Below are 23,258 nucleotides of genomic sequence, written 5' to 3'. Positions count from 1 at the left end.
TCATAGAAACTTATTACCACCCTTACTCAGTTTTACTGGCCTTTGCTGTGAACTTAAAGCTAAATGAGTTGATTAAGTCACCTTCTGGGTCCCATTTAGATTCCCTTTATTGGGTAAGAAAAGAAGCAAATACAAGTAGTTTCTCCTCGATTTGGGATCGTTTAGGGAAGATCCTTTCAAGAGGAGACCCTAGGAACAAAGTCAGAAAGAAGCTGGAGCCAAGAGTAACAGTAGCTACAGCCCTTGGGTAACCATTCTAGAGCCAAGAGTTTTGGCTGTCTTTTCCCCAAAAGCAAATGGTAGAATAAGCCCAAAATGCCATAAAATTGTTCTCTGTCTAGGGGACTTAGGCTGGGGCAAGATGGTTTCTAATAAATTTAAACATTAGGCATGGAAGAAGGGAGTGAAAGAGGTATGACCTAAAGCAAGTCATTCCATGAGTTTCATTTTCTCATCTGAAAATTAAGGACCTGGATTCACTGTTTCCCAATCAATTCTTTGAAGATAAAGCTAAATAACTGTGCTGTCTAGACAGACACAACTTGAGATAGGCTAGGGTAGTGTGATAGTCTTCAGACTGTGGGGTGCATAGGAATTACCTGGGAAGTTAGGTTCCAAAACCACAGAATCCTGGGATTCACTTTGAAAGATTCCAACGTAGTATGTCTGGGCATTTTTTTTTATATGACATTTATTGCCAAATTGGTTTCCATATAACACCCAGTGCTCATCCCAACAGCTGGGCATTTTTAATAAACACTTCAGGTATTTCCTGAAATAGGTGGTTTAAGGACCACACTTTGAGAAAACTATGAACTGAACGTTCTCTAACCTGCCTTTTACCCTGGGATTTTTTTGTTTGTGAGAGAAAAGCAAATATGTTGCTGTTTAAGTGTATAAAACTTTGTTCTAGGATTTCAAATGGTTTACAGAAATATATACAGTGCAAAAGAATAAATAAGAATTGTTGGGAAAATAGAAGCAAAGGGAAAATAAGGGTATGAAAATAATAGTCAAAGTAGGTTTCATGTCCTGAAATACAAACTATTTAGTTCTGTACAGTTGCTGGGGTGAGCTAAACATTTGATATCAAATGTCTTCAAAACAAAAGCAAAAGCAAAATCGTGTGCAGAAGATAAGAAGAAATTACTTGTAGAGGTGCAAAGAACAGGCCACATGGTGATGTAGAGGTAATATGTACCAAAGGATCCCTGCAATAGATTCAAAGAATTTAGTGCAACTATTTCTTGCAACTCCAAGCTTTAAGAGTCTGTAGGGGCCAAAGCCATATGGTCCAAGTTTGTATCTCATGCCTATAGTTAGCCTCCTCCTACTGTACTTCAAACTGTAAAATAGCCTAGAGACTTCTTTTAGAGCCAGGATACAGCTGGGACCATCAAGAGAGGCAACCTCCAATACCTTGTTTCCATTTATGTCTGTCCTTCATTTCCTTCCACTTCCCCTTTTCCCAGGGCATGGCCAGAGAGATCACAGCCTTTCTCAGATGACTACTGTTCTGATTATCCCTGGAACAAGACAGCTTGCCAACAACAATTATGAAGCATCCATTTTATGTAGGGGAGCATATGTAGGCAAGAGCATTCTCACTAGAACCAGGGTGATTTCAGTGCCTGTGACCCTAAACTTCTTTATTAACAGTGACAAGAGGCAACCTAACAAGAGAATAACAATCAGAAATTTATTAACATGTGCATCATGTGTCCACATGAGAAGACTCAGCAATGAGTAACTCAACAGAGTGGTTAGAACTTGGGCTTGCATAGCATCTTTTTAAAAATACTTTTTAAATGTTTATTTATTTTTGAGAGAGAGACGGAGACAGAGACAGTGTGAGTGGGGGCTGAGGGAGTGGTGGTGCAGAGAGTGAGGGAAACACAGAATCCAAAGCAGGTTCCAGGCTCTGAGCAGTCCACACAGAGCCCAACATGGGGTTCCAACTCACAAACCATGAGATCATGACCTGAGCTGAAGTCGGACGCTTAACCGACCGAACCACCCTGGGGCCCCTGGCTTACATAATATCTTAACAAAGAACAATGTATTCTTAGAGAAGTGACAAGACAAAGGAAAAGGACTGAGTTTCTAGGATGGCAGATTGTGGGAAGGCAGATACATGAGGGAACTAATGGAAATTAAGTCAAGGCTGTTATGTAGGTTCTTCTGGCACTACTCCAGCCAGTAAGGGTCTGGAATTACCTCTGATGATTAACTTCTGTCGTTCCTGGTATAGAGGAAAGTAGAGACACCTTTACAAATTTATGCCTTGTTTTCAGACAAATATGGGAAGGTAGCTGCTTCTTTTCTGTCGCCATTAGCTAAAAATATACTTTATGCAAAAGTGGTACATTTGGAGATAGCATATTCTGCTACCCTTCAGTATCCTCTCGACTGTGTGCTTCCTGAAGCTGAAAGCAGCCTTGCCTTTCTCTGAATTCTGGTTTATCACTTTCTCCCTCTTATAATCATTGACCTTCTGCACCATAAGATCCTTGAGGGCAGCTTTTTTCATTTCATTTTATTTGTTCCTTGCATTTCTCATTCTACTTGACCCATAGTTGGATACATAGTGGGCTTTCAGTAAGCAACAGCTATTATAACTATCGTGGACACAATCAAAAAGCAGTGCCACTGATCGTGTACTGTGTTCTATGTGCTCTGCTAGCCACTTTTACCATGTATTCTTTCTAATCTCATTGCCATTTTTGGCTCAGAAAATAAGTAACTTGCCAGAGGTCACAAAGCCAATAGGTGAACATAGTTCAGTTTGATTCTTTCCACTTTACTTATCTGCCAGATAAACAATTTGTTACATTGGATGTAATTTTCCACTCCTACACAACCAAATGTACATAAAAAGAGAGTTATCTGGAAGGGTGAACATTTCCTGTCTAGTTATAAAGGCAGCTTGGAATCATATTGACCAATTATTGTTTACAGGTGTCTAGAACTGCACAAAAAATGGGGTTCCCACTACATTTTGACCAGCCACTGTTGTTCATTTGTGGGCAATTCTCACTGCACATTTTAGCTCTTCGGTTTCTAGGCTCTGTGCTACTACAGGCAGAAAACTTCAAAGCTGAGCACTTACTCTGGTGATTTCCAGGCCAATTTGTTAATTCAGATGTGGTTCTTTGTTGATTACCCTCCATTTGCTGGCTTTTATGTGAACGATCTGATGGATTGTTGCACTGTTTAATTGCCTTTATTTTTCCTCTCCCAACTGAGGTCTTGGTGTGATTATCATCGGCTTAGCCGTGACAGTGACTGGTATCACTGGTTTATCCACCTCTGCTATTGCCACAAATGGATATGTCAGAGGAGGTAATTAAACTTGTGACCCGCACGATCATTTGTAAGGTAAAGGCAACAAAGACTCAGATAGTTCACCACTGACCTTTCTGGAGTGTTTTCAAAGGTAATCCAAGTTGGCTTCTTTTTTTTTCTCCTTCAGGCAAGAGAGATGCGAGAAAAATGAGGAAGGATTTAACCTTTGTCAAACCCCCAACTTTCTCATTCAGGTTCCTCTCAAGCAAGAGAGAAGGTCAGATGTCATGTTTTCTCTTTTCACAGCCAGGGTAGTTTCTCTCCCAGGACACCAGCAGAAGTCAACTTTTCCTTTCCAGGGCCGCATTTCAGATTGTGTTTACTTTTGGAAACCATCCTCCATCGTAATGAGCAGGCCGCCGACTTGATCTTTATGCCAGGCCAACCAGGTTCTCCTGAGCACAAAGGAACTCCACCGGGGCCCAGGCATGGACAGGAAAACTTAAATTCAAGGCAGTATATAGTTTGCAACAACAGGGAATCCAAGTCAGAAAAGTAAAATGTAATATCTTCTATCTCTCATTGCTAACAGGTCTTGGAGTTCTCATAATTCTTCTTTCCACCATGGTAACTTCTATTACTGGGTTGTCAACTTCTGCAATAGCAACTAACGGGTTTGTTCGTGGAGGTAACATTTCTAAGATATCTAATGCCCTCATCACTTGCTACGGGTAGGCAAAATTTTTATATACTCCTTTTTGACTGGAACAAGCAAGTAGCCCAATGCTCTTGATGCCTGGTGGACTATACAAGTGACCTGGATGCAGAAGGAAACATAAGGTACTATGAGTGCAGTCCTGGTCTACGCTGGTCAGCGGTGGGATCGTCTCTAATGGATCTCTCTGGCGCCTTGCAGCTCATGGTTTCCAGATGCTCAGAATTCTGTAGGTGAATGTTTTATTTTCCAGGCGAGGCTGCATACCTCTTGCCGGTGTCTCTTGGGAAAGGATTCCTGGATGTGGCTTTAATTTAAAGTTTAGTACATTTCAGGTGCTTCCTAGATCTTCATGGAATGGGATCTTTTAGAACATTTCAGGTTTTTCGTGGGGAGACTGATCCTTCTTTGACAATTCAGACTGCTGCCTCTGGACGTGCTGGAGCCAAACACATTTCTTGGGGGATTTTGCAGGTCTTGGAGTCATCATCATTGGCCTGAGTGTGGTAGTGACGACACTCACAGGTATTTCTATGTCTGCCATTTGCACAAATGGAGTAGTAAGAGGAGGTAAGCCAATTCATTTGCTTATGACGACAAGCTTTGGTTACAGAGTAATGTCCAGAGTCGGTTTAATGCTGGAAGTAAAATCTGCATCTAAATAATTAGTCCCCAAAGCCTTAAAACAAAGTGAGCTAACCCAAATTTGAACATCAAGGCAAAATTCTCTCAACTAAAATTAAGAGACCGCTAGATGTTTTCTTTGACCTATTTCCTGTGATTAAACATGTTTACAGAGAGTGACCAGGTGTCTAGAAAGAAGGCATAGATAATTACAGCAAAATACATGGTTGCTTTGTACCTTGGATGAGCCCTGCTGGCTCTCTGCCAGGCCCACTCAGCACCCCGGCTGACACTTCCCGCTTAGTTAGCCCTCAGATTTCACCCCAATGCTATACTTCTAGGGGCTAACAGGCCTGAAAAAATCCTTAAGAAGAAAATAGAAACCAACAAACATAATAAAGAGTTACTTTTAAATCATCCAGGAATATGCAAGCTAAGGCAGAAAATGAAGAGGGTGAGGTTTATCATTGCTGTTCTAATTCCTGCCTTCCCCCTCCCATTCTGTTTGACTCCTGGGGCCTCAGCTTGGGTAGCTTATCCAGGTGCCCCTTCCCAGGGCCTTCTAAGAGCCTCCTCCTCTGACAAATACACCTGCTCTCAGAGCTTCCCCTGCTAGTCTCTCACTTTGACCAAGCCTAAGTGACTGGCTAGCTAATTTATCTAATGTAATCTGGACAAAGGAAATAATGGCAGTTTGCTCCGCCCAGATAATTGGTTACATTTTTGAAGAGAGCTTTGACCCTTTAACCCAAAGGAGTTACTACAGTGGAGGAAATTCCTTTTCCGTAAAAGATAGTTGTGTTTTGTTTTGAGATATGTTTGTTTGGTGTCATTCCCTTACCAATTCTGTCCACTCTAAGACTAGCTCACTGTAGAAAGCCATTAATTTACTATGGTCCGTGATAACACCTAGCTATCTAGGCCTCTCAATACCTCGTCTTTTTTACCTGCTCTCAGTACACTATAGAAGCTAACCAGTCCAGCTCAGGCTTCCCTGTGCACATGGGTACATGGCCATATATAGAACCACCTTATTCAAGGTCCAGAGGAGAAACAGTTGTTCCAAACCCTCTCTATCTTCCCATTGGCCACCCATACACATGTGGGTATTTGGCAATAATCATGCCTTCTTGAGCTAAAAGCGTAGAGAACCAATTCTAATTTATAGAGTAGATAATACATAGCACTCTACAAATACTTTTTTTATGCAGCAAATATATACCAGAAAATTATACCAGAAAGGAAGTTAGAATAGCAATGATATACATCTCCTACATCATTTTCTGCCTAGGGCTGCCTGTTCCTGGACATTCCAAATACAAAGTTTTTTTCATTGGTTACATCATTGATTTGAACTCACCAATGAATTAAAAAAATTTTTTTAATTACATTTATTTATCTTTGAGAGACAGAGAGAGATAGAGCATGAGCAGGGGAGGGGCAGAGAGAGAGAGGGAGACACAGAATCCGAAGCAGGCTCCAGGCTCTGAGCTGTCAGCACAGAGCCCAATGCAGGGCTTGAACTCACAAACCGTGAGATCATGACCTGAGCCGAAGTTGGATGCTTAACCAACTGAGCCACCTAGGCACCCCAAACCAATGAATTTTTTTTAAAGGCAAAGCATTTTGTTATGGTAAAGTTTGCTGTATTGTTTGTAAACTTTGTATACAATTAGGTTTCGATAAATCAGAATTTACTAAGTAAGCATAGTTCTACTAAATTCTATTACAGTTCTCAGAGTACAAGAAAAGGCTAAGTTATTCATTAAAGTGATACAAGATTCCTAAAATTATTAGGAAGTTACGATATTTTCATTAGAATAAAAATTATTCAAAATTATTTGGTCATATAAACTAAATCCCTTAGCAGTTCCTCAAAGTAAAACATGTTCATTTTTTTGTTTTAGGTGGGGCCTACTATCTTATTTCCAGAAGCTTAGGGCCCGAGTTCGGTGGGTCTATAGGCTTGATCTTTGCTTTTGCCAATGCAGTGGCTGTTGCTATGTATGTGGTGGGATTTGCTGAAACAGTGGTAGATCTTCTTAAGGTAATTAAAAGTTTTTCTTTTTTTCAGCCAAGTAAGATAATTCAGTTCAATTTGCCTTTTCAGGGCACTAGGGGTTATCGCCATGGCAAGATGAGAGGAAATACATTTATTCTGTAGAATGTGGAAGTTGGATATAGTGGAAGGAGCTCTGGGCTTGGCATCAGAACTGGCTTGGAATCCCGACTCTCAGATTTATCAGCTGAGAGGATTCTGGGCCAGTCCCTCTATTGTTCTGAACCCTTTTTCTCAAATCTGTCATATGAGCTAATAATACTGTTCTATGTATTTAATAGGAATGCAGTACAGAACAAATGAAATACTGTGTAAAATATGAAACAAAAGATAAATGATGAACATTATTTTCAGTAGCAATATTACTATTATGGTTATAGATTTCCAAAAGGGAAAGAAAGTTCAAACATGCGAATAACTCACTGCAGGAAATTAAGCATTTCCTAGTTTAGGTGCTCCATCTAGACAGTATGTATGTGACCATGTTAATTAGCTGGTATGTGAACTAACTTCTAGTCCTCCTTTTTTGGAAGTAATAGCATTCACTGAATCCAATTCATAGCAGGACCTTTATTTGAAAATTAAATGAATAAATGAGTGAATTATATAGTTCATAAGGTACATGATCTTCAAGACATGCATTATCTGGTTTCTGTAGTTTAATTGAATGACACTTATTTTCCAATATTCACGTTGGAAACCACTCATTTTTATTTCTCTAAGATTCCCCTTGACACACAAAAATAACTAGTCATTCTTCTGAAAGAAAACATTGTATTTATAAGGGCACATACTTACCTTAGTGCTACAATAGCTTTAAAATCTGTGAGTAGAATGACCATCTAGAACTTCCAAACTTGGCTAACAATGGCCTATTATTATAGGACAAAATAATGTTCATCTCAGATTTAGGAGCACTTCATTTTTCTATTATCCTATAGGGCCCCAGACATGAGTGCACAGTGTCTCTTCTATAGTAAGACATACAGGCCAAAAAAGCTCCATCTCTAACCATTTTAATGATTTCTGTTGTTGTTCCAGGAGAGCAATTCAATGATGGTGGATCCAACCAATGACATCCGGATAATAGGCTCCATCACAGTGGTGATTCTTTTAGGAATTTCAGTAGCTGGAATGGAATGGGAAGCAAAGGTGATTTTCTCAAAATGGTGCTATCACCCACTGCTGCTCAGGTCTTGGCCAAATTGCAGGAATAGAACAAACCCTGTATTCTAAAAGAATTGCTATTATTACTTGCTATGGCAAAAGTTGTGGGTTAGCAATGGGAAGAGCACCAAGCCCTCAGAGCACGAGGTCCAGGCAGTCACGACTCCACTCATGTGTCACCTGATTGGGCTGGGCTTTGTTCTTTATGCTGTCACCATGTGACATACACACCAACATTGCTGCCATTTTCACACACAGACCCCTTATGATCATAGCAGTGGTACATGCTGGAAACTGGGTCTCCTAGTCACACCCCTGTATCCCATTTCAAGCTGGCTATGGTGCTGAAGCCCAAAGGAAATGGCAAATGCGATGGGAGAAGGTAATAGAGGCAGGAGCTATCATTCTCCTATGAGACACAGTAGTACAGGAGCAAATTTGGGGGCATCATAAGGCCCTGGAACTAGAGAATATCTGGATTTAACTAATAGTAATACAGTTAGTAAATTTCTGCATGTCAGGAGCATGTATTTTTCCTGATTTATAACTCTACAGTGACTGGTATAATTGCAACTGGTCTTAAGTGCCTGGAGATGCAGTGCTTAGACCTCAAGAGGTCACCAGAGATACAAAGGGGGCCAAAGTCACCCACCTACATAAGGCAATGGGAAACATTCCGATATGGCATTTATTTGTGGATTATACATTCACACATCAAAGAAAAATTAATTAAGTGTTTATTATATTTTGGACTTATTATATGCTGGGCATTTTGCTAGGCTAGGATATTCTGTTGTGACCAAAACAGGCACAATCCTGGCCCTAGTTGAGCATATGGTCTGTGGGAATAGGAGTAATGATCAAGTAGATAAACGAGTAAATATAAAAAGGTAAGTTGTGAAAGTGCTGTAAAGGAACTGAACAGGGCACTGAGATACAAAATAAGAGGAATCTACTTACAATGACTTTATTCCCTCAGGGACGCAATGTGGTTTCATGGCAGTAGAGGGTAGATTTAAAGCGCTAGCTCTGTTGAATTTGGTTTACCTGAATTTGAATTTGGTTTACATCTGTGTGACTTTTAGAAAGTTGCCTAAATTCTCTGTGCCTCAGTTTCTTTATCTTTAAAATAATGATAATAAGGTTGCCTACTTCATACAGTTATTGGTGGTATTATCTATCTGAAAGAATACCGGTAAAATTAAATCTGTCTCTGTTGTTGTAAGCCCTCAGTGAATGATAGCTGTTATTATTTAGATTCAGTGGTCAAGAAAGTCCTCTCTGAGGAGTTAACTAAGACTTCAAGGATGAGAAGAAGGAAATAGTTATGCAAAGAGTTCCCTGCAGAGGGAGGAGCATATGGGAATGCCAAGCCAAAAGACTCTTGAAATGTCAGCAGGAGGAGAGGGGGGGATAAAGAAAGACAATTTGATTGGTCAACCTTGCAAACTGCTTGTGCTGAGCACACACTGGTGGCCCAACATCAGATGCATGAGGCATCACAGGAGCTCTATGAATCATGTTCTCATACTCCTGTTGCATTTAGCACTGGGAAAGGGAAGAAAGAATCCATAGGCAGTCTGTCTAGAAAAGAAATAAGCTCTATCAGTGAAAACTTTGGACTCCATTTATGTTCCTGAGGACACTGCAGCAAGTTACCACCTAGTACTTGGAATATTTTTGAAATGTCACCTTCAAGTGCACAAGCAGATGTGCCCACTGAAAATATTAACAGCTACACTCAGGTCAGACATAGTGTACCCTACAAGGATACACTATTGCCTATTGGATAGTAGTTTTAATCAGAATAACCAGGTAGAATCTTTCTTCAGTGGACATTACTTTTACAATTAGGTGAAGAGTTGTTAAATGAATCTAAGTTGGCCTCCTTTTTCTTTGTCATTCCAGGCTCAAGTGATACTTCTGGTCATTCTTCTCATTGCTATTGCAAACTTCTTTATTGGAACCGTCATTCCATCCAACAATGAGAAGAAGTCCAGAGGTTTCTTTAATTACCAAGGTACGTGTGACAAATTAGTTGCTTTGCAATCAGTGGTTCTCCCCTGTCCACCTCCATCACCATCCCTGTGTCCCCCACTTCAGCCATTAGAATCCCAGTGCAATCCAGGGAAGAGCCTGTGCAATCCCAGTGCAATCCCAGCCAGTGCAATCCAAGGAAGAGCCTGGGGTTGGTTTCAGGAAATCCACAGTGAGTCTCAACTCTGCTGCTTCGCAGCTAGACCAGTCACCTAACATGTTTGGGTCTCAAATTTTCCTGACCAAGAGTGGGTGATAACAATAACTTCCTGAAGAGATTTTTGAGAAGTAAATAAGGTAGTGGATGCAAAATTTCCTTGAAAACCTTCAAGTGTAGGACAAATTGTTGTTGCTATCAAACAGTAGAAGTAGAGTTGTATAAGCAAGGAAAGAGACCATAGGTCAGGCAATTTGCTCAACCATTGAGAGTACTAAAGTCCAACATAGTCCTTTTCCTGCTAGACTTAAAAAATATATATTTTATTGTGTTTAAAATTTTTTTAATGTTTATTTTTGAGAGAGAGAGAGAGAGAGAGCACAAGTGGAGCAGGGGCAGAGAGCAGCGGAGAGAGAATCCAAAGCAGGCTCTGGGCACTGAGATGTCAGCACAGAGCCCAATTCAGGGCTTGTCCTCAGAGACTGTGAGATCATGGCCTGAGCCAATGTCAGACGCCCGACGGACTGAGCCACCCAGGTGCCTCATAAGATTTTATTTTCAAGTAGTCTCTATGCCCAACATGGGGCTTGTACTCACAACCCTGAGATCAAGAGTCGCTTGTTCCATGGACGGAGCCACCTAGGTGCCCCCTTCTAAACTTCTTTGTACCTTGCTTATCTCTAGGATTATCTAGTGTTATCTAGTTAAGCATCACTGTCAGGTTTTCAAGCATAGAAGATTGTAGGAGCTGGTGTATCATCCTGAGGGAATCATACTGAGCATGAAATTCTACTCCACCTATGTACACCTTCCTAGCTGTCCGTTCTAGCTTACTCAAGAATCCACTGCTGAGATTTAAAAAAATATTTCTCTTCATTATTTATTATTAGTATTTGTTTCCTTTAGGTATCCCATCACCCCTTTCTACCTGTTTCTTTTTCTTTGTAAAGTTTGTCTTCTTTGCTTTGTACGTTAATGTCCTTTTTCCTTTCTATCCCTTTCCCTCCTTCTAGCTCCTGCTATATATTTTCTGAGTCCTTCTAGCTCCTGCTGCATTGTTTCTGATGACTCAAATTCTCTTTCCTTGTTTTTGCATCAGGCCAAATTCTTTTGTTTGCATTTTTCTCCCTTCCTTTTTCTGTTTTTCTTCTGCATTGTTTGCTTCTAATTTAAATAATTTGCTGAGACCTCATGGAATAGTACTGTTTTATGACCAAGGCTCTTCACTATATTAAACTTCTGTATATGAGAATTTGCTATAAGAATTTAAGATCTAATATCTGGGAGCAGGGAATGGGGAGGGTAAACATAAGTAGAAAAATCATAAGATAGTTTCACCCACAGGGCTTTCCTACAATTAAAAAAAAAGCATAGAAAATCTGTGTGTTGATTAGAGTATTTATGCATGGAAGAAAGTAGCTGTGTGTGTATAGGGCAGTACACGTGTGTGGTATATTTGCAAATATGCCAGTATAGCCATGAGAAACATTCTCCATTTCCCCCTTTTTCAATCTAGAATGATTCAAAAAGTCAGGAGGCCTGGGTCTCTGTTGGCACAAAAGTTTTTCAGAGCTGTTCTAGAAATCTACAACCTTGACTCTCGGCAACATGAGTATGAGGTTTGTCAGGAGTACACCAATCTCTTCAAGTTCCTTCCATTTAAAATATAGGGAAACATTTACACAAGACATTGATAGAAACTAAAGGAAACCAATCTCATACTCTGTAAAGAAAGTCTAAATGATAATTTTCTCTTTACTTGTGTTACAGCATCAATATTTGCTGAAAACTTTGGGCCAAGCTTCACAAAAGGTGAAGGCTTCTTCTCTGTCTTTGCCATTTTCTTCCCCGCAGCTACTGGGATTCTTGCTGGTGCCAATATCTCAGGAGATTTGGAGGTATGTTGTTTCCTCTGCTTTTGTGGTCCTGGGAAGTGGTGGTGACATAGGTGAACAGCATGAGCTATAGAGGTCAACAGTGACCATAGTTATCTACAAATTTTAAAACTAAAATTTCTGTATGGGTCCCAGTTACTTAAAACTTCTCTCTTTTAATGCCAACATTTAATGCCAGACCATCCTATTCAGATATTCCTTCCAAAACTCTTATTCAGTGACATTAGAAGGATAGAGTATATTGATTGTATATAACATTTCCAAGAAAATGAATATAGCTCAGTGAAAAAAAATCAGAACCCGCCTTTCTCTTTTAAACACATAATGAACAAGAACACATAACATTTGGGGGGAAAAACCCACCCCCACCCCCACCAAATCACTTTATTAATGAATATTTATTTATTGAATTCAGATATATATATATATATATCTGAATATATATACACATATGAATATACATATACATATAGATATGAATATACACATGAATATATATACATATATTCATTCAATCAGTATTTATTTAGCACTCCATTCATAGTATTTTATGTCAAGTACCATAAAGAGCATTATGTTAGATTATTGGTTTGCATGTTTTATAAAATACTGATAGCAGTGACCTGAACAAGAAAGAAGTTTATTTTTCTACTGGATAAAAATCTTAGCTCATAGGTCATGCAGTAGAATAACAAAAATCTTCTCCAAAAGGTAGCTCAGAATCCCAGATGACCTCTCTTGTTTTAACATTCCTTTGGGGTTGGTTTGCCTTCACCAGCAATGTCCAAGATGACTGGTCACTTTCAAGATCATGTTCCAGCCCATAAGAAGAGGATTAAGGAAATAGAGGGCAAGAAATCCTGGCCCTTGCATGTATTACTTCTGCGGACATTCCATTGGCCAGAATTTAGTCTCTATGACCTTACCTAGTTGCAAAGAAGGCTAGGAAATGTAGTCTCTAGCTGGGCAGCCGTGTACTTTGAATTTTAGGGAGTTCTAGTATTAAAAGGAGGAAGATAAGAATGGATGTTAGGGGATAGTAAACAGTCTCTACCATTAACAAAAAAGAAGACACAGGTTTTAACTCATACATTTATAATCAACTTTGGAAGACAAGAAATATTTGCAAGAGCTGTCAAGAGATATGTACAAATGAAAACCACATGTACTGTCTAAATAAATTGTGAAATAAACATAGTAAACAAATAATTGTTAAGTCTGGGATGATTTCCTTAAGGGTGTAACTTTTCAGGGTGAACTTAGAGCAAAAGCTAAATAGTGACTGTTGGTGAGAAAATGTACAGGTATTCCAGGTAGAGAAGAAGAAGGACAGTCGTCCCTCACAGTTTAACTGGAGAAGCCCTGATGAGGCTGGATGACTTTATAGTGCAAAAGGAAATAGCTGTTGGTGGGACCTAAGCAAGAGGTGCTTAACTCTGTCAGAGTGGGGACCTTACCTTTGGTTATATTCATTGCTGCATCCTCAGAGCTAGTAAGGTTTCAATACATATTTGTTGAGTGAATGAATAAGAGCATTTAGATTTGTCACATTAGGGACCACAGTGTCATGGTCAATTCTTGAGCTGAGATATGGCATAAAATAAATTAGGCAGAGGCTCAGAAAATTAAGTAACTTGTTCAAAATGATTCAAATAGTAAGTATGTCTGCTTAATGAAATTTAGCTGTGGGTGTTGAGCTTCCAGTTTCTCAGATTTAGAAAAGTATCAGAGGTCACTAACGTAAAATTCTGCAGACTATAAGCACATATGTTTTTTTAAGTTCATTTATTTTGAGAGAAAGAGAGAACACAAGCAGGGGAAGGACAGAGAGAGAGGGAGAGAGAGAATCCCCCACTTTTGGTGCAGAGCCCAAGTCAGGCATTGAACTTGCGAACTGGGAAATCATAACCTGAGCCAAAATCAAGAGTTGGATGTTTAACCATTGTGCCACCCAGGCACCCCTGTAAGCACACATTTTTTATTTATTTTTTAAAAATTTACATCCAAGGTAGTTAGCATATAGTGCAACAATGATTTCAGGAGTAGATTCCTTAATGCCCCTTACCCATTTAGCCCATGCCCTCTCCCAAAACCCCTCCAGTAACCCTTTGTTTGTTCTCTATATTTCAGAGTCTCTTATGTTTTGTCCCCGCCCTGTTTTTATATTATTTTTGCTTCCTTTACCCTATGTTCATCTGTTTTTGCATCTTAAAGTCCTCATACGAGTGAAGTCATATGATATTTGTCTTTCTCTGACTAATTTCACTTAGCATAATACCCTCTAGTGCCATCCACGTAGTTGCAAATGGCAAGATTTCATTCTTTTTGATTGCTGAGTAATACTCTATTGTATTGTATTGTATTGTGGTATATATATATACCACATCTTCTTTATCCATTCATCCATTGATGGACATTTGGGCTCTTTCCACACTTTGGCTATTGTTGACAGTGCTGCTATAAACATTGGATTGCATATGCCCCTTCGAAACAGCATACCTGTATCCCTTGGATAAATACCTATTTGCTGGGTCATAGGGTAGTTCTATTTTTAATTTTTTTTCAATATATGAAATTTATTGTCAAATTGGTTTCCATACAACACCCAGTGCTCATCCCAAAAGGTGCCCTCCTCAATACCCATCACCCACTCTCCCTGCCCTCCCACCCCCCATCAACCCTCAGTTTGTTCTCAGATTTTAAGAGTCTCTTATGCTTTGGCTCTCTCCCACTCTAACCTATTTTTTTTTCCTTCCCCTCCCCCATGAGTTTCTGTTAAGTTTCTCAGGATCCACATAAGAGTGAAAACATATGGTATCTATCTTTCTCTGTATGGCTTATTTCACTTAGCATCACACTCTCCAGTTCCAACCACGTTGCTACGAAGGGCCATATTTCATTCTTTCTCATTGCCACGTAGTACTCCATTGTGTATATAAACCACAATTTCTTTATCCATTCATAGGTTGATGGACATTTAGGCTCTTTCCATAATTTGGCTATTGTTGAAAGTGCTGCTATAAACTTTGGGGTACAAGTGCCCCTGTGCATCAGTACTCCTATATCCCTTAGGTAAATTCCTAGCAGTGCTACTGCTGGGTCATAGGGTAAGTCTATTTTTTATTTTTTGAGGAACCTCCATACTGTTTGCCAGAGTGGCTGTACCAGTTTGCATTTCCACCAGCAGTGCAAAAGAGGTCCTCTTTCTGCCAACATCTGTTGTTGCCTGAGTTGTTAATGTTAGCCATTCTGACAGTTGTGAGGTGGTATCTCGTTGTGGTTTTGATTTGTATTTCCCTGATGATGAGTGATGTTTAGCATTTTTTCATATGTCGTTTGGCCATCTGATGCCTTTGGAGAAGTGTCTGTTCATGTCTTTTGCCCATTTCTTCACTGGATTATTTGTTTTTTGGGTGTTGAGTTTAATAAATTCTCTACAGATTTTGGATACTAATCTATCTTTATCTGGTTCATCATTTGCAAATATCTCCTCCCATTCCGCCTGTTGCCTTTTAGTTTTGCTGATTGTATCCTTCATTGCACAGAAGCTTTTTATTTTGATGAGGTCAAAATAGTGAACTATCAATAGTTCATTTTTGCTTTTGTTTCCCTTGCTTCTGGAGAAGCGTTGAGTATGAAGTTGCCGCGACCAGGTCAAAGAGGTTTTTGCCTGCTTTCTCCTCGAGGATTTTGATGGTTTCCTGTCTTATAGTTTAGGTCTTTCATCCATTCTGAGTTTATTTTTGTGTGTGGTGTAAGAAAGTGGTCCAGGTTCATTTTTCTGCATGTCGCTGTCCAGTTTTCCCAGCATCACTTGCTGAAGAGACTGTCTTTATTCCATTGGATATTCTTTCCTGCTTTGTCAAAGATTAGTTGGCCATATGTTTGGGTCTATTTCTGGGTTCTCTATTCTGTTCCATTGACCTGAGTGTCTGTTCTTGTGCCAGTACATACTGTCTTGATGATTACAGCTTTGTAGGATAGCTTAAAGTCTGGGATTGTGATGCTTCCAGCTTTGGTTTTCTTTTTCAAGATTGCTGTGGCAATCTTGGGGTCTTTTCTGGTTCCATACAAATTTTAGGATTGTTTGTTCTAACTCTATGAAGAATGCTGGTGTTATTTTGATAGGGATTACATTGAATATGTGGATTGCTTTAGGTAGTATTGACATATTAACAATATTTGTTATTCCTATCCAGGAGCATGGAATCTTTTTCCATTTTTTTGTGTCTTCTTCAATTTCTTTCATAATCTTTCTATAGTTTGCAGTGTATAAGTTTTTCACCCCTTTGGTTAGATTTATTCCTAGGTATTTTATGGTTTTTGGTGCAATTGTAAATGGGATCGACTCCTCGATTTTTCTTTCTGTTGCTTCATTGTTGGTGTATAGGAATTTTAACTGATTTCTGTGCATTGACTCTACATCCTTCAAATTGCTGAATTCATGGATCAGTTCTCACAATTCTATGGTGGCATCTTTAAGGTTTTCCATATAGAGTATTATGTCGTCTGTGAAGAGTGAAAGTTTGTCCTCCTCCTGGCCAATTTGGATGCCTTTTATTTCTTTGCATTGTCTGATTGCTGAGACTAAAACTTCCAATCCTATGTTGAATAGCAGTGGTGAGAGTGGACATCCCTGTCTTGTTGCTGACCTTAGGGGGAAGGCTCTCAGTTTTTCCCCATTGAGAATGATATTAGCGGTGGTTCTTTCATATATGGCTTTAAAGATCTGGAGGTGTGATCCTTCTATCCCTACTTTCTTGAGGGTTTTTATCAATAAAGGATGCTGTATTTTGTCAAATGCTATCTCTGCATCTGTTGAGAGGATCATGTGGTTCTTGTCCTTTCTTTTATTGATGTGATGAATCACATCATTTGTCTTGTGGATATTGAACCAGCCCTGCATCCCAGGTATGAATCCCACTTGGTTGTGGTGAGTAATTTTTCTAATGTGTTGTTGGATCTGGTTAACTGATATCTTGCTGAGGATTTTTGCATCCACGTTCATCAGGGAAATTTGTCTGTAGTTCACCTTTTTAATGGGGTCTTTGTCTGGTTTTGGAATCAAGGTAATACTGGTTTCATAGAAAGAGTTTGGAAGTTTTCCTTCCATCTGGCCCTGGACTCTTGTTTTTTGGCAGATTTTTTATTACTAATTTGATTTCCTTACTGGTTATGGGTCTGTTCAAATTTTCTATTTGTTTCTGTTTCAGTTTTGGTAGTGTATATGTTTCTAGGAATTTGTCCATTTCTTCCAGATTGCCCATTTTATTGGCATATAATAGCTCATAATATTTTCTTATTGTTTTTATTTCTGCTGTGTTGGCTGTGATCTCTTCTCTTTCATTCTTGATTTTATTTATTTAGGTCCTTGCCTTTTTCTTTTTGATCAAACTGGCTAGTGGTTTATCAATTTTGTTAATTCTTTCAAAGAACCAGTTTCTGGTTTTATTGATCTGTTCTGCTGGTTTTTTTTATTTCAATAGCATTAATTTATGCTCTAATCTTTATTATTTCCTGTCTTCTGCTGGTTTTGGGTTTTATTTGCTGTTTTTTTTCCAGCTTTTTAAGGCATAATGTTAGGTTGTGTATCTGAGATCTTTCTTCCTTCTTTGGGAAGGTCTGGATTGCTATATACTTTCCTGTTATAGCTGCATCCCAGAGGTTTTGGGCTGGAGTGTTATAATTTTCATTGGCTTCCATGTACTTTAATTTCCTCTTTAACTTCTTGGTTAGCCCATTAATTCTTTAGTAGGATGTTCTTCAGTCTCCTAGTACTTGTGACCTTTTCAAATTTTTTCTTGTGGTTGATTTTGAGTTTCACAGCGTTGTGGTCTGAAAATATGCACAGTATGATCTTGAACTTTTTGTACTTGTTGAGGGTTGATTTGTGTCCCATTATGTGATCTATTCTGGAGAATGTTCCATGTGCCCTGGAGAAGAATGTGTATTTTGCTGCTTTAAGATGAAATGTTCTGAATGTATCTGTTAAGTCCATCTGGTCCAGTGTGTCATTCGAAGCCATTGTTTCCTTGTTGATTTTCTGTTTAGATGATCTTTCCACTGCTGTAAGTGGGGTGTTGAAGTCCCCTACTATGATGGTATTATTATCAATGAGTTTCTTTATGTTTGTGATTAACTGATTCATATATATGGATGCTTTCAAATTTGGAGCATAAATGTTTACAGTTGTTAGGTCTTCTTGGTGGATAGATCCCTTAATGATGATATAATGCCCTTCTTCATCTCATGATGCAGTCTTTATTTTAAAGTCTAGATTGTCTGATACAAGTTTGGCTACTCTGGCTTTCTTTTGACAACCATTAGCATGATAGATGGTTCTCCATCCCCTTACTTTCAATCTGAAGGTGACTTTAGGTCTAAAGTGGGTCTCTTGTAAAGAGCATATAGGTGGATTTGTTTTCTTATCCATTCTGTTACCCTATGTCTTTTGATTGGAGCATTTAGTCATTGACGTTTCAGTAAGTACTGAAGGATACGAATTTATTGCCATCATGTTGCTTGTAGAATTGGAGTTTCTGGTGGTGTTCTCTGGTACTTTCTAGTTTTTGTTGCTCTTGGTCTTTTTGTTTTGCTTTCTTTTTGTTGTTTTTTTTTTCCATCTTTTCTCCCCTCAGAGTGTCCCCCTTAAAATTTCTTGCAGGGCTGACTTAGTGGTCACGAACTTCTTTAATTTTTGTTTGGGAAACTTTTTGTCTCTCTTTCTATTTTGAATGATAGCCTTGCTAGATAAAGAATTCTTGGCTGTGTATTCTTCTGATTCAGCACATTGACTATATCCTGCCACTCCGTTCTGGCCTGCCAAGTTTCTGTGGATAGGTCTGCTGCACACCTGATCTGTCTTCTGTTGCAGGTTAAGGACTTTTTTTTCCCTTGCTGCTTTCGTGATTCTTTCCTTGCCTGAGTGTTTTGTGAATTTGACTATGATATGCCTTGTTGATGGTTGGTTTTTGTTGAATCTAATGGGAGTCCTCTGTGCTTCCTGGACTTTGATGTCTGTGTCTTTCCCCACGTTAGGAAAGTATTCTTTCATGATTTGCTCACATAACCCTTCTACCCCTTTTTCTCTCTCTTTGTCTTTGGGACCCCTATGATTCCAATGTTCCTTTTTTAATGAGTCACTGATTTCTCTAATTGTTAAATCATGCTCTTTTGCCTTAGGCTCCCTCTTTTTTTCTGCTTCAGTATTGTCCATAAGTTTGTCCTGTATATCGTTGATTTGCTGCTCTGCCTTATCCATCCTTGCCGTTGTATCATCCATTAGAGATTACAGCTCAGGTATAGCATTTTTTATTTCATCCTGACTACATTTTGCTTCTTTTATCTCCACAGAAGGGGATTCTAATCTATTTTCAAACCCAGCTAGTATTCTTATTATCATGATTCTAAATTCTGGAACAGACATATTGCTTGTATCTGTGTGGATTAAGTCCTTGGCTGTCATTTCTTCATGCTGTTTATTTTGGGCTGAATTCCTTCATTTCATCATTTTGAAGGAAGAAAAGGAATTAATAAGGTAAAAAAAATTAAAATAAAAAATTAAAAACAGCACACACTCACAAAATAAAATAAATGATGCTAAATCCTAGGTTTGTTTTGGTCTGGTTGATGAAAGGAGCTTGCTAGATTAGAAAAAAAGGGAACAAAAAAAAAGGAAAACGTTTGAAAATTTGAAAAAAGGTATACAATGAAATAGAATAAAATGAAATGATGGAAGTAAAATAAAATTTGAAAAATTTACAAAAATTAAATAATATAGTAGAAAAAATTAAACAAAAATATTTTTAATAAAAATTGAAAGTAAAAATAATTTTTTTCTCTTTCTATATTCAAGAAAAAGAAAAGAAATAGATGGATCAGCAAACATACTAAAATATGATTGAAATTACATCATTTTCCCCTAGAAGTCAAACTATGAAGGACTTTATAGTTGTAAACTAAGCAGGTGGAGAGACTTATGTTCCTATAGTGACGTTGGCCCAGTTGGGCAGGCTTAGTGTAATGGGTCCATTCTCCACTAGACGGCACTGCTTAGCTTACTGGGGTGGATTGTTTTGGTGCTTGTAGGAGTGTATGTACATGCGTGGGAGGGGTGAAAATGGCGTCACCCAGCTACCCAGTCTCTAGTACTGGAACTCTGTTCTCCCCACCTGTCCTTTGTCTCTGGCTTCCATCCACTCCCTGCTTTTACACTGTCCGTAACCAAACCATTAGGTTGCCAGGAGGCACCTCCCTCCCAGGTTTTATCTCAGATGTGGCTGTGTTTCCCAACCCCTCACTTCTGAGAGACTGTGGCTTTGACCCGCTCAGATCCTCTGGGGGAGGGTCTCACCAAGCAATGACTGGTGCTGGCCACACCCAGGAACATTCCAGGGATAGCACTGCTGCCGATGCCCAGAAACTGCAGCTGGGTGCCAGCCCAACTTAGAAAAAGCTCATGCAATCATCTAGCAGCAACGTTTCAAGGATTATGGTAAGTCACAACACACATCTGGCACCAATCTTCACCTTTAATTTCCTTGTTCCAGTACCAGCCAATGTGGTTCTTCTCTCAGGTCTTTGCCTCTACCAAATGTCCTCCAAGCAGGGGGTGTGTCCCAAGGACCCCTGGAGCTCACTCTGCTCCTGGGTTTTCCCCCTTCCCACCAGAGCACCGCCAGGTATTGAACTATGGAGTTTCAGACTCTGTGCTCACACTGTTTATAGAGTCTTAATGGAATTTAAACCCTGTCCTTTCTCCTTTCTCCCTTCTCCCTTTTTTGATTGGTCCCTTTGGCTGTTTCCACTTTTCCACTTTCTCTCTGGTTGCTTTTGCGGGGGGGGGGGTGATTTCCTGAACTCTCCCCGTCCTGGTCTCTGTCCTCTCTCTGCAAGCAAAAACAGTTCCCTGCCCTCAGTGTGTTTTCTCTCCCCCGCAGTTCACTTCTCTGTGCCGGGTACCTGCTGAGTTCTGTGGTTCAGGTTGTACAGATTGTTGTGTTAATCGTCAAATCAGTTTTCTAGGTGTGCAGGACGGTTTAGTGTTGATCTGGCTGTATTTTGTGGATGGGAGACGCAAAAAAAAAAAACTTACATGCTGTTCTGCCATCTTGGCCCCTCCCCTCATTGTGGTTTTGATTTACATTTCCCTGATGCTGAGTGATGTTGAGCATCTTTTCATATGTCTGAAGGCCATCTGTATGTCTTCTGTTGAGAAATGTCTATTCAGATCAACTACCCATTTTAAATCAGATTGTTTTTTTTATATTGACAGTTATTTCCTGTCCCTGAAACAGTAAGGGAAGGGTTTCAGAGGAGGGGGACATTCAATCCAAATTTCAAGGGACAGATAGGGGCTCATCTACAGAACAAAGAAGAGAGGGACATTTGGAGTAGATGGAATGGAATAGAGAAAGGCACAGAGAAAGATGCTGCTGATGAAAATTAGTTTTTTTTTGGTTTTTTTTGTTTTTTTAATTTTTTTTTTCAACGTTTATTTATTTTTGGGACAGAGAGAGACAGAGCATGAACGGGGGAGGGGCAGAGAGAGAGGGAGACACAATCTGAAACAGGCTCCAGGCTCTGAGCCATCAGCCCAGAGCCTGATGCGGGGCTCGAACTCACGGACCGTGAGATCGTGACCTGGCTGAAGTCGGACGCTTAACCGACTGCGCCACCCAGGCGCCCCGAAAATTAGTTTTTATGTGGGGTACAGTATGCAAGTAAAATAGTTTTAGCAACACTTTAATAAACATATTTATAAAGGATCTGCTGTGTGTCCTGACACCTTGGGAGTAAGCAAAGAACTAGAATATATCTGCAGAGGATGTCCTGTCATGATTTTCAGGGCATTTGTGGTCATAGTATTGTAAAAAGTTGCTTTCTTTCTGCATAAAAATATTTGGTGATTTTGCAATTAAGCTTAACTTTCAACACATACATGACTATATACTATTAAATAGAACTCAGAGATTCTTTAGACTACAGAAAAGGGAGTTTGTGTATTATCCCAAAACTAGCTAGAGACACTAATGAACATAGGTCAGGGAGTAACGTGTTTTAGAGAGAGCCTTCTAGCAGCTTGTAAGGATGGAATAAAGGGTAGGGGGTGATAGGTAGGGAGACTGGAGTCAGGAAGACCAGTTAAAAGATATTACAGCTCTGGACAAGAGATGGCATGAGTCTAAATTAAGACCATGGCAGGGGGAATGGATCAAAGAGGTTAGCTTTTGTTAGGGTTAGGAGAGGAAATGGAAAGAGTGTTTTCTACTATGATCTTCAGGCAGAAAACATTATACATCAAATCAAGTGCACACATATAAATTTTCTCCAAACAGTTCTTTATTAATAATGGTATCTTCTGATATTGTCACATCAGTTCTATTCTATGGTATTCTTTGAATACTGGGTGCAACCTACTGATTGATTCCATGCTGTAATTGATGAGGAAAAAGAAGCTCAGATTTGGCCATTGAGGTTGCAATAGCAAAAGGACATCAGAGTGGACACGTCTAGTGGGTTACTAGATTCATGAGTCTGGAGCTCTGGAAAGGATCTTGGACAGGACTGGGAGCCATGGTGTGGATGAGTTCATCCAGGTCTGTGCAAAGAGAAGAGAGAGAAGAACCAAGACAGTGCCCAGGGACCCTCAAAATATTAATGGTAGAAAAGGAGTCCATGAAGAAAAAGGGAAAGAGCTATCTAAGAGGTAAGAGAACTCAATAGAGAATGGGGTCATGAAGATCTAGAAAGGAGAACACTTTGAGAAATAATAATTAACATGACCAAAAGCCAGAGTGGCCTGTATTTCTCTGAGTGAAATCAGAAATATCACAACATAATAGATTTATTTCAGATTAGTAAGCATGTATTATTTACACACTATAGGGATATGCAAGATGTTACCTCTGTTCACAGCCTCAGAATCCTTCACAGGATGGCACTTCAGGCTGCCAGTGACAGTCAACAAGTGTTGACCTAAGGGAATGCTACAAAGTTCCCACCCTGAACTTTCCATTTGTTAACTCACTAATGCATAATCTGTAAATATGTTCCTAGGAGAAGATTTGGGGGGTACCCAAATCTAATCAAGACAGTTAAGATGTGGTTTCAGAGATGCAAGATTAGGATGTGGTTGACACTCCAAAAGCAGCAGTCTAATGGATTGCTGTGTATTCTATCTTAAGAAAAAATATATATAATATTTAATTTAAAAAAGGTTAAAGAAGGTTCGATTTTTAGGTAACTGCTGGGGAGATGGAAACTAACATTTAAAGTAAAAACTAAGAATTTATCAAAGTCCCGGTCCCTGTCTAGGAG

The 23,258-nt window shown here is 39.4% G+C and overlaps 1 protein-coding gene across 3 annotated transcripts in view; it reads left to right on the top strand.

The window, feature by feature from the left end:
- Nucleotides 1-23,258, top strand: part of SLC12A1 (solute carrier family 12 member 1) — a 102,057-nt gene that overhangs the window by 15,014 nt on the left and 63,785 nt on the right. Inside the window, exons 4-8 of one of the 3 annotated variants that reach the window (XM_047074463.1) lie at nt 4,475-4,570; nt 6,532-6,671; nt 7,725-7,835; nt 9,759-9,870; nt 11,815-11,942. In XM_047074463.1, coding sequence (XP_046930419.1) covers nt 4,475-4,570; nt 6,532-6,671; nt 7,725-7,835; nt 9,759-9,870; nt 11,815-11,942 — 587 coding nt within the window. Of the gene's footprint in view, nt 1-3,246; nt 3,343-3,877; nt 3,974-4,474; nt 4,571-6,531; nt 6,672-7,724; nt 7,836-9,758; nt 9,871-11,814; nt 11,943-23,258 lie in introns of all 3 variants that reach the window. The other 2 variants (XM_047074462.1, XM_047074464.1) reach the window with 2 other exon arrangements.

The sequence above is a fragment of the Lynx rufus genome, unplaced genomic scaffold (assembly GCF_022079265.1).
Source record: "Lynx rufus isolate CCGP_SWC_20201006 ecotype Redwood Valley unplaced genomic scaffold, mLynRuf1.p SCAF_13, whole genome shotgun sequence".
Taxonomy (NCBI): Eukaryota; Metazoa; Chordata; class Mammalia; order Carnivora; family Felidae; genus Lynx; species Lynx rufus.
Note: the sequence above shows the minus strand (reverse complement) of the source record. Positions and strands in the feature narration are given on the sequence as shown.